The sequence below is a fragment of the Urocampus carinirostris genome, chromosome 2 (genome assembly GCF_059441175.1).
Source record: "Urocampus carinirostris isolate Australia breed hairy pipefish chromosome 2, RoL_Ucar_1.0, whole genome shotgun sequence".
NCBI lineage: Eukaryota > Metazoa > Chordata > Actinopteri > Syngnathiformes > Syngnathidae > Urocampus > Urocampus carinirostris.
Genome location: NC_142350.1, coordinates 60,496,375 through 60,510,647, shown reverse-complemented (window position 1 = coordinate 60,510,647; position 14,273 = coordinate 60,496,375). Strand labels below are relative to the sequence as shown.

The following is a 14,273-nucleotide window of genomic DNA, read 5'->3' as shown; positions in this document are numbered from 1 at the left end:
CCCCTCGGTGTCCCCGGCAAAAAAGCGCAAAAAGGTGGGGGAAAGGAAACGGGGGAATAGGGTTGATCTTTCATTCTATGATGAAAATGGTGAAAGTAAGAGAAGGACTGTTTCAAATACAGTCAAAATGCAATCACAAACACCCAAAAAGTTGGGGGTATTTTTAGGTTTAGAGCTTTCGGGGTGCTGAGCACCTAGAGAGTATTGATAGATAAAACAAATTCACTAAAGGAGGGTCACTTCCCATTGTGAATATCACATTACACTTTGTGGTTAGCAGAAACACTATATACTACATACGCCATGTCCAGTTTTTAATCAATTATTTTTAAAGGAGTACACAGTGTGAAATAAACACACCGGAGCTTCCACTGACTTCGCAAGAGACACAAGCTGAGCGAAAGAGGAGGAGAAAGGGACCGAGAGCGGCGCTCGGAATCAAATGAACAGAACCATTTTAAAGCGGTGGAGTATTTCCGACGGCGCGTTAGTCACATTTTTGTTTAGTTTGATTTTTTTATATGATCTATTTGATCTTTTTTAAGCCGATCATGTCCTATATGTCACGGGGTGGAAGGGGTGACCGGACCAGAACGGAGGCAGGAGGCAGGAAGGGAGAACTCAATTGCGTACGATCAAAGCTTTTATTTACCAAAATAAAAGTTGTCCAAAAACTCCGGGCCAAAACAGAACAAAAACATTCTTAAACTCAGAATGGTCAGGTACAGGTTTCCTCCGACTTAAACCAAACAGGACAAGGCATAACAGAACAGAAAAGATGTAATGAGCCAACACCCGCAATACCCACAGCCCAACCTTAAATAGCAGCCACGCAATTAGCTGATCTGCTTCAGCTGGTGCCCGGGGGGCGGGGCAGACCGGTCGCCACGGCGACCATGACACTATATTTAGGAGACAAGTTTTAAAAATGCTATAGTTTTCGGGGGGTTTGAACATTGGGATCCTTGAGCACCCCCAAAAACGGGGTGGTTACGTATCTAAGAATTTCACATACTTCATACCTGTCAACCTGTACGTTTTTCCCGTAGAAAGTACGTTTATTGTGCATTTTAAAACGTGTACGACGTACAAAAAAATCTGTACGGAAAAACGCAAATTTGTCAATTATGGGTACCATCTGGTATACACCGACTATCACGAAACGGCAAATCAATCAAGTCCAGCGAGTTCGCCGCGGTAGCCTCTATCTCGGTATCGTTTTTTTTCCGTTGCCAACGATGCGAGCGGTTTGATGCTACTGTGCGCATGCGTCTGCCGCCTCGGATTTCATGTGGTAGTTGTGTAGTGAAAGGAAGTCCGTCTCTTTTTAGAGAACCGGCTTTTTCGGCTCAACTCATTCAAGAGAGCCGGCTCTCAAACGGCTCACTTGCTTTGATGCATTATATTACGAATTATTATGCTGTATAAAGAAGTTAAGAAAAAAAGGAGAAAATGACAAAAAGACAGATTTCTGGTTATCCCTTTAGTCAGTATATTACCAACAATAATTTAATGCAGAAAATGAATTCATAATTTGAATAAGAAAATGTATTATTCTACTTAAATATATTTGCATGTATTTTTTCCTTCTACAGTGAACGTCCAAGCTACTTCATTTTTGAACTTTTTTCATAATAAACCTCATTCATGTCGAGCAACTCAGTATCTCACAACAAAATGTTAATTAACAATATATAGGATATAACGAAACACATGTAGAATATAACATGTTAAACTATATGAATAAACACGTTTGGAAAAAAATATGGTTATTTTCTATTTTGTAAGGGAAGTTTGTAAGGGCATGGAGCCCTGAAGGTTGACAGGTATGCATTGTGGTCCTTAAGTACCCCCCCCAAAAACGGGGTGGTTACGCATGTAAGAATTTCACATACTTGCACGCGCAACAAAAGGAGCTGCAATGATGATTTTTAACCAGAAGGCAGTGCAATATTTTAAAGTTACAGACACCACCTTTAACTTTGATGTACATATACACTGGTTGAACTCCCTCAAAACATTTTTTCGTGTTTCCAAAAGCAAGAAAACGAAAGAGTCGGACTCACCATGCTGTCGTAGTGGATGAGCTCCAACTCGTAGTCGGGCAGGATGTCGCTGCGGTTGTTGACCAAGTCGAGCGCCATCTGCGCGGAGGGCATGCACGCCTGCCCGCCGGGCCATCCGCCGCTCATGGGGAAAAGAGCCCCGATGTAAAGCTTCTTCTTCCCTGCGCACGGCGGCACCGACAGCAGCAACAGTCCCGAGAACAACAAGAAGGAGAAGGTAAGGCGAGGCGCCCGAAACGCTCCGCTCGTCCGCCGCGACATCACTTCGACAACACGTGGAGGAGGACCCGAACGTCAACAGTTACATCCTCCGCTGACTTTTACATTCAAAATGAAAACCCAACGATAAAAATCTCGATTTTGGTGTTCTCGCTGCGGCGCATCAAGCTACAAATGTGCGGGTAAGTGTGAGCTTCGACACTTTTGGGGAAAGGAAAAAAAAGAAAAGAGAAGAAAGAAAGCACGAATGTGATAGGACTAGCAGAGTGTTGATTGGGAGAAGATGGAGCCTCCTGATTGGCTGTGTGGGGGGAAAGAGTGTGCGTGCGCGCACGCGTGTGGTTGTGGACGCGGGGAGATGAGGAGTGGAAATAGCAGCTGAAGGCAGTAGTGAAGGGTCGTTCGCGAACGAAACGGGGTTTTATCTGACTCTTTCTGGGTCTCTGTTTCACTCTTTCTATCTCTTTCTTATTCTCTCTCTCCCTCTCTGTTTCTCTGTCTATGTCTTTTTTCCCTTTCTTTTTTCTCTCTATCTATTTCTCTCTTTCTATCTCTTCCTTTTGCCCTCTCTCTAACTTTCTTTCTCTCTCTCTCTCTATTTCTCCCCTTCTCACCCTCTCTTTATTTTCCCTTTCTCTCTCTATCTTTTCCTCCCTCTCTTTGTTTCTATCTTCCTATCTCTCTCTTTGTCTCACTCACCTTCCCTTATTGTCTCCTACTCCGTTGTCTTCCTATCTCTCTCTCTATCTCTCTCTTTATCTCTCTCTTCCCCTCTCTCTTGATCTCGCTCCCACCCTCTCTCTATCTGTGTCTCCCTCTGCTTTTCTTTCTATATTTCTCGATCTCTTTCTCTCTCTCTCGCTCTCTCTCTCTCTCTCTCTCTCTCTCTTCCCCTCTCTTTGTCTCCCTCTTTATCTGTATTTTTCCTGTCTCTTTCTCAATCACTTTTTCTCTCTTTCTAACTCTTTCTTTCCCTCCCTTTTCCTCTATCTATATACTTCACTGTCTCTCTTTCCCTCTTTCTCTATCTCTCTTTCTCCCTCTCTCTGTTTCTCTCTTTATATCTCTTCCTTTCGCCCTTTCTCTAAGTTTCTTTCTCTCTCTCTCTCTCTCTCTATTTCTCCCCTTCTCATTCTCTCTTTATTTTTCCTTTCTCTCTCTATTTTTTCCTTCGGCTCTTTGTTTCTATCTTCCTAGCTCTCTCTTTGTCTCGCTCACCTTCCCTTATTGTCTCCCACTCCGTTGTCTTCCTATCTCTCTCTATCTCTCTCTCTCTCTTGATCTCGCTCCCACTTTCTTTCTAACTGTGTCTCCCTCTGCTTCTCTTTTTCTATTTCTTGATCTTTTTCTCTCTCTCTCTCTTCCCCTCTCTTTGTCTCCCTTTTTATCTGTATCTTTCCTGTATCTTTTTCGCAATCACTTTTTCTCTCTTTCTAACTCTCTCTTTCCCTCCTTTTTTCCTCTATCGATATACTTCCCTGTCTCTCTTTCCCTCTTTCTCTATCTGTCTTTCTACCTCTCTCTGTTTCTCTCTTTCTATCTCTTTCTTTCACCCTCTGTTTAACATTTCTTTCTCTCTCTTTCTCTATTTCTCCCCTTCTCACCCTCTCTTTATTTTCCCTTTCTCCCCCTATCTTTTCCTCCCTCTCTTTGTTTCTATCTTCCTATCTCTCTCTTTGTCTCATTCACCTTCCCTTATTCTCTCCCTCTCTGTTCTCTTTTTCGCTCTCTCTCTTTGTCTGTCTCTCTCACTCGCTTTCCCTTTTTAGCTCTTTCTCTCTTTTTTGCTCTGTTTATTTCTGTCTAGCTCCCTCTCCCACTCTTTCTCTCTGCCTTTACCGCCTTTCTATCTCTTTTTAGTTTTCTTGCTCTTTTTCTCTCGTACTCTCTCTCTCTTTTATCTCCCTCTCTCCTTCTCCCTTCACATGATTTTGATTTCAATGCAAAATTTCAACTTTATGGAATCGTTTATCTCTCACTGTAGTTTCACTTCCATGCGCCTTATAATCAGGTGCGTCATAAAAAGCGCAAAATGCGGTATAATGACCAATTGCATGTCGCGGTTGCCCATGTCCCGCCTGTTTGGCGCCAGCTGCAGCTCGTTGATTGATTGGCTTCCCTCCTATTTAAGTTCCGTGCTCTCACTCACCCTCTGTCAGTCCGTCAACAAACCTCTGCACCCGCAAGACGTGGGTTTTGACTCTGCCCGGTTTCCTGCTTGTGTATCCTGTCCAGTATCGTTCCTGTCTATTTTGTCCTGTTCAATATCGATCTCCAGTTTCGTTCCCGGCTCTTGTGTTCTGTTTGTTATCGATCTCCAGTGTCTGGTAGCGTTCCCGTCTAGTTTGTCCTGTTTGATTTCGATCTCCTATGTCTGGTATAGTTTCCGTTTATCTCGTCCTGCTTGTTATCGGACTCCAGTTTCCAGTGCCTGATATCAATCCTGTCTGTCCCGTCCTGTCCGGTATCAACCCCATCTGTCCAATATCTGCTCGTGCATGGGTATCGATCTCGTCGGCCTCTGGCTTTCTGTCATTTCCACGCCAGACTGCTGCCTTATGTCTTCCGCCCAACGATCGCCGAATCACTGCCCCATCTCATCTCTCATTATCTGTACCGCTTATCTTCATTAGGGTCGCGGGGGGCTGGAGCCCATCCCAGCCATCCCAGTGGGCAGGGGACACCCTGAACTGGTTGCCGGCCAATCGCAGGGCACACAGGGACAGACAACTCACTCGCTCATTCACACCTAGGGACAATTGGGACCGGCCAATCCACCTGAAATGCATGTTTTTGGAACGTGGGGGAAACCGGAGTGCCCGGAGGAAACCCACGCAAGCACGGGGAGAACTTACAAACTCCGCACAGGAAGTCTGGAGCGGGATTTGAACCTACGCAGGAGGTTCCCATGACATGAACTGTGCCGCACATGCGCTAACCACTGCGCCGCCGTGCTGCGAATCACTGCCCCATTTCCCATAAAATAAAGCTTGTGTGAGAAACGTCACGCATCTGGGTCCTCCTCCTGTCCCAGTTCTTGACATTGCAAGAGAAAAAGAGCGTCTCGAAGGGAACCGGCTCTGATCGCCGCTCCCTTCACTCCCGAGAGCCGGCTCATATAAACGCTTGGTTCGCAAACGACACATCACAAGCAGGCAGGCATCATCTCCTCCTTCTGTAGAAGTGTCGTGTCGAAAAACAGATGAAAAGATTTGCGGTGGAAAAGGAAACGCCATTTCATCCAGGCTGCATCATCAATCCCGATTGTGCGCCCATATTTGTGTGTGTGTGCGCGGTATACCGGCTGAAATGTTAGCTAATGAGACACCTGGCACGCAAACTTGTTTTGAAATCGAAATGGGCAGGGTTGGGTAGGGTTACTTTAACTTGATTACCGTAAATTCCGGACTATAAGCCGCTACTTTTTTCCCAAACCTTCAGCCCTGCGGCTTATTCAGTGATGCAGCCAATTTATGTCATTTTTCTAACAGCCGCCAGCGGCGCTCGAGTACAAAAGGTAAGATTTAGACCGGTGGAATATATGCGCCGAGGAAGACTGCAACTTCTTAGCTTGTGCACAAATGAAATTAGCGTAGACATATCCTCATCATGCAAATTGCAAAAAGAAAGGCACATGACGTAGCTTTTCTCAATTAAATAAGTGTTAATAATGCTAAACTGAGTTCAAAGAGCCTTTATATATATGTTTCCAATCCACATATCTTCTTTTATCTCACATTTAGCAAACGAGCAGTCCGATAAAGAAGGAAACGGAGCTACTGCACGTAATCTTCACTTTGCGAGCGTGTTGCTAGCGTGTTTTTGAATAAGGGAACGTGGGACTACGTCCATATGACAAAGTCTCTTTCCCATACTGGGGAAGACGACTTTGATGGCGTCAGTTATAAGGAGGACGATGAGGACGGTTTACTGTGGTGTTTTGTTCTCGACTATTTTGTTCTGTTTAATTTCGATCTCCAGTGGTATCTGATTAAGTACAGACGCTCCCCTACTTACGGACATTCGACTTACGAAAATGGCGGATACGAAAAAAAATTCAGGATGTGGAAAAATATCCGGACATTGCTGTAAGTAAGATTTTGTATCGTGTGCGCCTTTTTCCAAGTAGAGGAAAGTACTGTAGTGCTTCGTTCCGCCACTACCGGTGTGTGGCGCTGTGAGAGCTCACCCAGCATCCACCCCAGAGAAGAAATCTGCTTCCTCTTATTAGTTCGTGTGTAAACATTCTATACTGCATCTGTAATAAACTTCGATGTTTTTATTGTTTAATATCTTGTGCATCCATTCAATATGGTTGGAGTAAAGTGTAAAGAAGAGGCGAGCCGTTTCTTTCAAATAAAAGTGGAATAAGAGATCTTGATGCGGTTGAGAAAATGGTTGGATCACTTTTGTTCACCCACTTTCTCCCAATGAGGAGGAAGTAGCTGAACTCTTGAAGCCCATCTTCCAAAAGTAAGTTGAACTTAACTTTATTCATCTTTATAGAGCCTATTATTTTATGAAACGTTTATTTTTTAGTAGAAGACAATACAGGTTACTTATATAAACCTTAAACATACAAAATATTGCACTGAAGCAACTTCCTAACAAATTGAACTTACGAACAAACGTCTGGAACCTATTTGTTCGTAGGTAGGGCAGCATCTGTACTCGCAAAACCACAAAACTAGCACAGAAAATGTGCTTTTCTTTCAAAATTCAAAATAGCATCGAAATTACAATACCAGTCGGAAAAATGACGGTGATTTTTTTAGTTTTTATTTTCCAAAATCAAGCAGCTCGAGGGCAGTGTCGCCCACCGAATGTTAGAGTGTAACTGACCCTCAGTTATTTTTGCTCTCCTGGCAATTTTTTGCCAAGGCATAGGCCAGCAACCCTCTGAAAACAGGCCTGCAAGCCACTTTCTGTTTCAGCAGTGGGAAATACCATGTCTGCACTTTTACTTTTAATGTGTATGTTGGGTTATCTATAGATATTTGTCACGGTTGCCATGGCGCACAATTGGCCCCCACCGTGTGGCACCAGCTTCTGTCACGGTTGCCAGGGCGCCAAATTGGCCCCGCCCATGGTCACCAGCTGAAACTCGTTGACAGATTGCTCCCTGTGACTACTTAAACGTTGTCCTGTGAGTCGCCGTTTGTCGGAGCGTCTGCGAAACTCCTGTAAAACTCCGTTTAGACACATCAATCCCTGAGAATCTCAGTTTTTCCTGTGTTTTTGCTTTTGTTTTGCCAAGCCCTGTGAATCTCCGTTTTTTTCCTGTGTTTTTGCTCCTGTTTTGCTCTCACCACGATCTGTTTGACTTTGACCACTTCCCCGTTCCGAGCAATCTACACCCCGCGACCAACGATCTCCGGATCGAGTGTGCGCTCCCTTCTCTTCTCCCCAATAAACTGTGAGTAACGCTACGCGAGTGGGTTCTGCTTCCTTTTTCCTGTCCTGGTACCTGTCAGATATTGGGTTCATCTATATCTATTCTGAATATTTATGGATCTTGGTATTTATTTTAACTGTGAATGGATACTCCAAACGAAGTTTCGTTATTTTTTTTGACAGAATATTTTCTGATCGAACTGAACTGAACTGAACTTTTGGGTTTTGACCTACCAGTTGAGAAACAGTGCGCTAAATAATACACAGTGTCCCTTTAATGGTTTATGAGAAACCGTTCCTAAGATGAAGCAGAACTTCACAATAAAAGAAAGGTTCGTCTGCAACTGTGAATCGGGAGCGCCGCTTCCTCCCCAGACTTAACACCCTTGTCCTCTATTTCAGTTTTGCGATAAAAATGGCCGTTTTCTCCTCGAAGTTCCATTACGCGAGTGTCCGTGTCGGACAAGCTTGTCTTGGTCTGGCATTTGCCTTCCACCTCCTCGTGCGACCCGTCCGACGCTCCATCAATTATTCAGCGCTGAACTTTATGTGCGGCGCGACAGGAGTTGGCTCCCTGTATGAGAGTGTTTCTGTTTTTAAGACCCCCGCTGATGTAGATGGCAGCAAGGACTCGATTTTAAAGATCGGCTATGTCATGTAGGTAAAAGGGCCTACTACGGCTGCAACGAATTATTATTTTAATAAACCATGAATGTTTTCAATTTCTGTTTTCAAATTCCAAGTGTTTGTCAAATAACCTAACAAAAAAATACACATAAATGTATGTTATACACCTGCAAATATATATTAAAAAAAACTACTACCTTATCCAAAGATAATATTACATTTGGACGCATACAAAACAAAAACAAAGAAAGAGCAATACATTTCATTTTATTTGTCACGAAACTTTGTATTCATAAAAAAAATATCAAAAGTACATACCTGTCAACCTGTACGTTTTTGCCGTACAAAGTACGTTTATTATGCATTTTAAGACGTGTACGACGTACAAGAAAATCTGTACGGAAAAATGCAAATTTGTCAATGATTGGTACCATCCGGTCTACACCGACTATCAGGAAACGGCAAAATCAATCAAGTCAAACAAGTTCGCCGCCATCGCGGTATCGTTTTTTTTTTTTGTAGCATACGAAGCGAGCAGTTTGATGCTACTGTGCGCATGCGTCTGCAGCCTCGGATTTCATGTGGTAGTTATGTAGTGAAAGGAAGTCCGTCTCTTTTTAGAGAACCGGCTTTTTCGGCTCAACTCATTCAAGAGAGCCGGCTCTCAAACGGGTTCACTTGCTTTGATGCATTCTATTACGAATTATTAGGTTGTATAAAGAATTTAAGAAAAAAAGGAAGTATAAAAGGAGAAAATGAAAAAAGACAGGTTTGGGGTTATCCCTTTAATCAGTATTTTACCAACAATAATTTGATGCAGAAAATGAATTCATAATTTGAAAATGAAAATGTATTATTCTAATTATTTATATTTGCATGTGTTTTTTCCTTCTACAGTGAACGTCCAAGCTACTTCATTTTGAACTTTTTTTTATCATAAACCTCATTCATGTCGAGCAATTCAGCATCTCACAACAAAATGTTAATTAACAATATATATGATATAACGAAACACATGTACAATATAACATGTTAAACTACATAAATAAATAAAAATATGGTATGAATAAAGAACCCTACTTTTCAAAATGTTGTCAACGAATTTGGTTTATTGGTTCCATATTTGAATGTGATAAACATTCCCAATGTGTGATAGATGTATAATATGCTTATATGTTGAGTTAAAGATGTCATCAATATTATTATTTTTAGTTTTTTTACTTTCTTCATTCAGTTTCAGATGTTTTTTTCTCTTCATTTCTGCAGCACTTTCTGTTCCTTTGAATATTGTGAACGTTGTGGTCTTTAACTATTTCATGACAATTTAGTTTGATGATGCAATAAAAAATAATTTAAAAAAATGGAATATGTATTTTTTTCTAAAAAAAGATTGTATGGCGCTCTCTGCCGAAACAAAGTGGTAATACTGTCATGGCCTGCACGGTTGTCATGGCGCCCAGCTGGCCCCGCCCCTGACACCGGCTGACCTGCATTTTTCCATTTTTCTCCCAGGAGACCAGAACCGAGAGCTGGTACCGACTCACCTCACAAGGGCAGTTTGAATTTGGCCAACAAAAATGGAAGAGGGCATGTCCTTATAGGAGGAGCTGGACCAATCCAGCCAATGTCTATCCAAATGGCACCAGTTTAAGTTCTCAACTTCTAGTTTTGTTGTTTTATTTTCTTATTATTTTTTGTGTTCTATTTAAGCCTCTTCAGTAGATGTTCAGTAAAAGAAAAGTCCATTAATCCAAGAGTGTGTCTTGATTAAAGTATATTAAACTATCAAAACGGTAAAAATAATTGACCTAAAGTGTGTGTAGCCACCCTTCAGTCAAGTCAAGTCAAGTCAAGTCATTTTTATTTGTATAGCCCTTAATCACAAAGAGTCTCAAAGGGCTTCACAGGTTAATACACAGACTATTTTTTCAGACTATTATTACACCATCCCCTGATCTTGAACCAACATGAGGGCAAGGAAAAACTCAAAAAACCTCAACATGAGGAAAATGAAGAAACCTTGAGAAGGGACCGCACATGTGGTGAATCTTAAGCTTAGATATAAACATTTCCACATTTCCATTTCAGAATAACTAAACATGGTTTTTCATCCGTTCTTCTGACATCATGATCTAAAAATGTATGTAGTGCTCCAAAAAGGCGAGACGAGTTTTGAAAAGAATAAATTTGTCTCTTTAATTCAATTGGTCAAGAATTTGTTAGAGTAATTTATTTACCACCCATCTTTGCTACACTACCAAACCAGTTCCAGTTGATGTAGCTAAAAGCTAAAACGCTGACCAAAAACAGACCCTGGGCACAGTTAAGAACAGAGAGTGGAAAACTGCAGTAAAATCTCCCACGAGCCATCTGTGTGTACTGACCCTGTGCTGTTAGCATACAGAGAAAAAAAAAAAAAAAAAAAGAAAAACAAGCCATCATGTTGTTTTTGCATCATCCCGCCAGCTAACGAGCAGAGTTGCTTATAAATGCGGGAAGTCTGTTTCCTCGAATAGAAAGCGTCCATCTTTGCGTCTCGCCGTCCATCACCCACCCGCCCCCGAGTTGCACTTCCACCCACTTCCTGCAACCTCAGCAGGAGAAAGGTAAATGCCGTCACCTCCTTCTATCCGCGTCTTGGCTCCACAAGGGTCCAAACACAAAGACGAGTTATTTCATCATTAAGAAAACGCGTTTCATGGTAGAAATGGGACTGTTTTGTCTCGGCTTTGCACAGTAAAAACAATAATGACTACAAATGATGCTAATAGAAAAAGGTTGCACGCATTTACAACGTTGTAAAAGAGAAAATCTGGTGTGAACCATATTTTGCAGATCTGCAAATACAGTGGAGAAAATAAGAATTTGAACAGCCTGCTATTTTGCTATTTATACCACTTATAAACAATGGAGGGGTCTGATATTTTCATAGTAGGTGTATGTCTACCATGAGAGAGATAAACTAAAAAGAAAAATCCAGAAATCATTGGTCATAATTTAACTAAGAGTGTTTGGTGGAAGAAGATTGAAGAGTACAATCCAAAGAACTCTGAAGTATGGGGGTGGTAGCATCATGCTTCGGGGGTGTTTTTATGCACATGGGACAGGACGAGTGCACTGCATTCAAGAGAGGATGACTGGGGCCGTGTATTGTAAGATTTTGAGGAACAACCTCCTTCTCTGCCAGGGCAGATACCGCTGGCGCCACGACAAGTTCCTCGGTGCACTGGCTTACATCTTGGGGCAGAAAAGGTGGAAGAAGCACCAACCTCAACTTAGTCCAAAACATTCCATCCAGTTCGAAGAAGACCAAGAAGAGCCTCCTGCAAACAGCACCAGCATGGGAGATGAGGGTAGACCTGGGGAAGAAAATTACACTTTCCCCAGGTAGTACAAACTTCCTTGAGGCCAGACATTTGGTCAGAAGAGGCCCAAAAGATCACCCTGACCGTGGAAAGATGGATGCAGCGAAGCCCATGAAAGGAAAAACGCCAAATATTAAGAACTGGTCCAACAGTGTAGGGACAAGGGATGGTAGACCTGGCTATTTGTTAGGTTAACCCCAACACTTGTAATAAAAACCTGCACTCAAAGAAGACACAGAGACGTAAGTATGACTTACTTGCAAGGAGAGATGACCATAGACTGCCTGTTACAGTCTACTAGACACTCTGAAAAAGTCTATTTCGTCCTTGCCTTTTTATTGTATTAGGAACGCCCTACTTTACATAATGTTTCTTCTGCTAAGGGAGGGGGAGTGACAAAAAAACAGTTTGAGATCTGTTTTCACAACATCTTATCGTATCAACACCTGTTTAAACTTACAACAACATGTTATCGTATCAAAAATATTACTACTATTGAACTATGCGATAATGGCACACTAAGCAAGAATAGAACACAGTATGCAACAGTAGAATAACTTATTTACAGTTTAAATCCATCACTATTCCCAGTGGAGGTGGGGTGCAGGGGCTTCCCAGCACAGTCTGTATGGGACACATTAACAGCTCTGGGAATAAGTGGAAGGGAGAGGAAGGCAGCTGCCCATAGGGTGGGGGAAGCCGCGGAGAGAGCCTCTTGCTGGTAGGAGAGAGGAGTTTAGCTGGGGACCAGGAGAAGATGGGCAGTGACTGGCCATCACTGCCGGCCCGCCAACCCGAGGGCGTTGTGGTTAAGGGTCGAAACGCCCTGTGACAGTTGGACACCACCGGACAACATCTTCTCACTGTTTGAGCGACTGCTAAGTTAGCACTGATTAGCTGCACCGCTTATCCTCAGTAGGGTCGCGGGGGTGCTGGAGCCCATCCCAGCAATCATCGGGCAGTGGGCAGGGGACACCCTGAACTGGTTGCCAGCCAATCGCAGGGCACACAGGGACAGATAACTCGCTCGCCCATTCACACCTAGGGACAATTTGGACCGGCCAATCCACCTGAAATGCATGTCTTTTGGAATGTGGGAGGAAACCGGAGTGCCCGGAGGAAACCAACGCAAGCACGGGGAGAACATACAAACTCCACACAGGAAGTCCGGTAGCTGGATTTGAACCCACACCACACAGGAGGTTCCCAAGAACTGTGCCTGCACATGCGCTAACCGCCGTGCTGCCCCACTGATTAGAAGTGTATGTGAGAATTATACAAAAATATTATTGCTGAAATATTACTATAATACAAAAGTGGTTGGTTGTTTGGATGCCTTAACAACTTGGGTCGTAGGAGCACCATTTCCTGTGGTGTGTCTTGGGCAAGTACAGCCTGGTGGCACCCGTCCCTCTGCAGGCCAACATGTGTTTCCAACCAGGTCTCGAACCAGGGACCTTTTGCAGGTTAGGCAAATGTGCTAACCACTGCACTACTAAAATATACTGCTAGATGAATATTATGACAGAAATACTACAAAAATATTTATACAGAAATGTTAGACAGAAATACTACAGAAATACACCTACAGTAATACAATAAAAGTACAACATATATAAAAAAAATGGTACTATGAAAACACTACCAAAATACTACTGTAGAAATACTACAAAATGCTTCCAAATAAAAGTACAGTAATACTATATAACAAAATACGACATAATTGCCCCCAAAAAATAGAACTACAGTAATCCAATATTACCAAAAAAAATCTACTATAGAAATACTACAAAAATCTCTCATCTCATCTCATTTGCTGCACCACTTATCCTCAGTAGGGTCGCGGGGGTGCTGGAGCCCGTCCCAGCAATCATCGGGCAGTGGGCAGGGGACACCCTGAACTGGTTGCCAGCCAATCGCAGTACTACAAATATACTAATGCAAATAAACGATGATGCAGTTCCAGAGATCAAATGGACTGAACCATTTCAATGCAGTATTTCTGACTTTTTCACATTTTTGTTTTGTTTTTCCTTTTTTTCCATCGAGGGGTTTTCATCATATGTGTGCCTATCTTGTCCTTTATTATAGAAAATATATTTTTTAATTCTATAATTTTCGGGGTGCCAGGGTTGAATTTGGGGGTGCTTTAGCACCCCCAAAAACAGACTTGTTACGCCCATGTTACCAAGGTATAATTATAACAAACATGGTTAAAACAGGCTCAGGCAAGTACTCACTGTTTTACATATATAAGTAAATATCTAGATTTAAAATTAATTTTGGAAGAACTGATTAAGTATTAAAAGGTAGAGTGTGTATGATTTAGGGCAGGGGTGTCAAACTCATTTTAACTCGGGGCCCACACGATAGAACAAACATTCTGTCGGGGGCCAGGCTAGTAGGTTAAAGAGAAAGAAAAAGAGAGATAAATAAAAGAGAAAGAGGGAAGGAAAAGGAGAGAGGGCTGGACAGAGAAAGAAAAAGAGAGGGAGGGAGAGAGCGTGAGAAACAAAAGAGATAAAAGGTTGTGAGAGAGGGGGAAAAAGGGAGAGGAAGAAAGAAATCCAAAGAGAAATAGAAAGACAGAAGGAGAGAAAAG

At 42.5% G+C, this 14,273-nt stretch overlaps 1 protein-coding gene across 1 annotated transcript in view; it reads right to left on the bottom strand.

Moving 5' to 3' along the window:
• The window catches only part of LOC148372804 (gamma-aminobutyric acid type B receptor subunit 1-like), a 211,921-nt gene that overhangs the window by 143,285 nt on the left and 54,363 nt on the right, over nucleotides 1-14,273 (bottom strand). Inside the window, exon 7 of the mRNA XM_088327382.1 lies at nucleotides 2,067-2,227. Coding sequence (XP_088183508.1) covers nucleotides 2,067-2,227 — 161 coding nt within the window. The remainder of the gene's footprint in view (nucleotides 1-2,066; nucleotides 2,228-14,273) is intronic.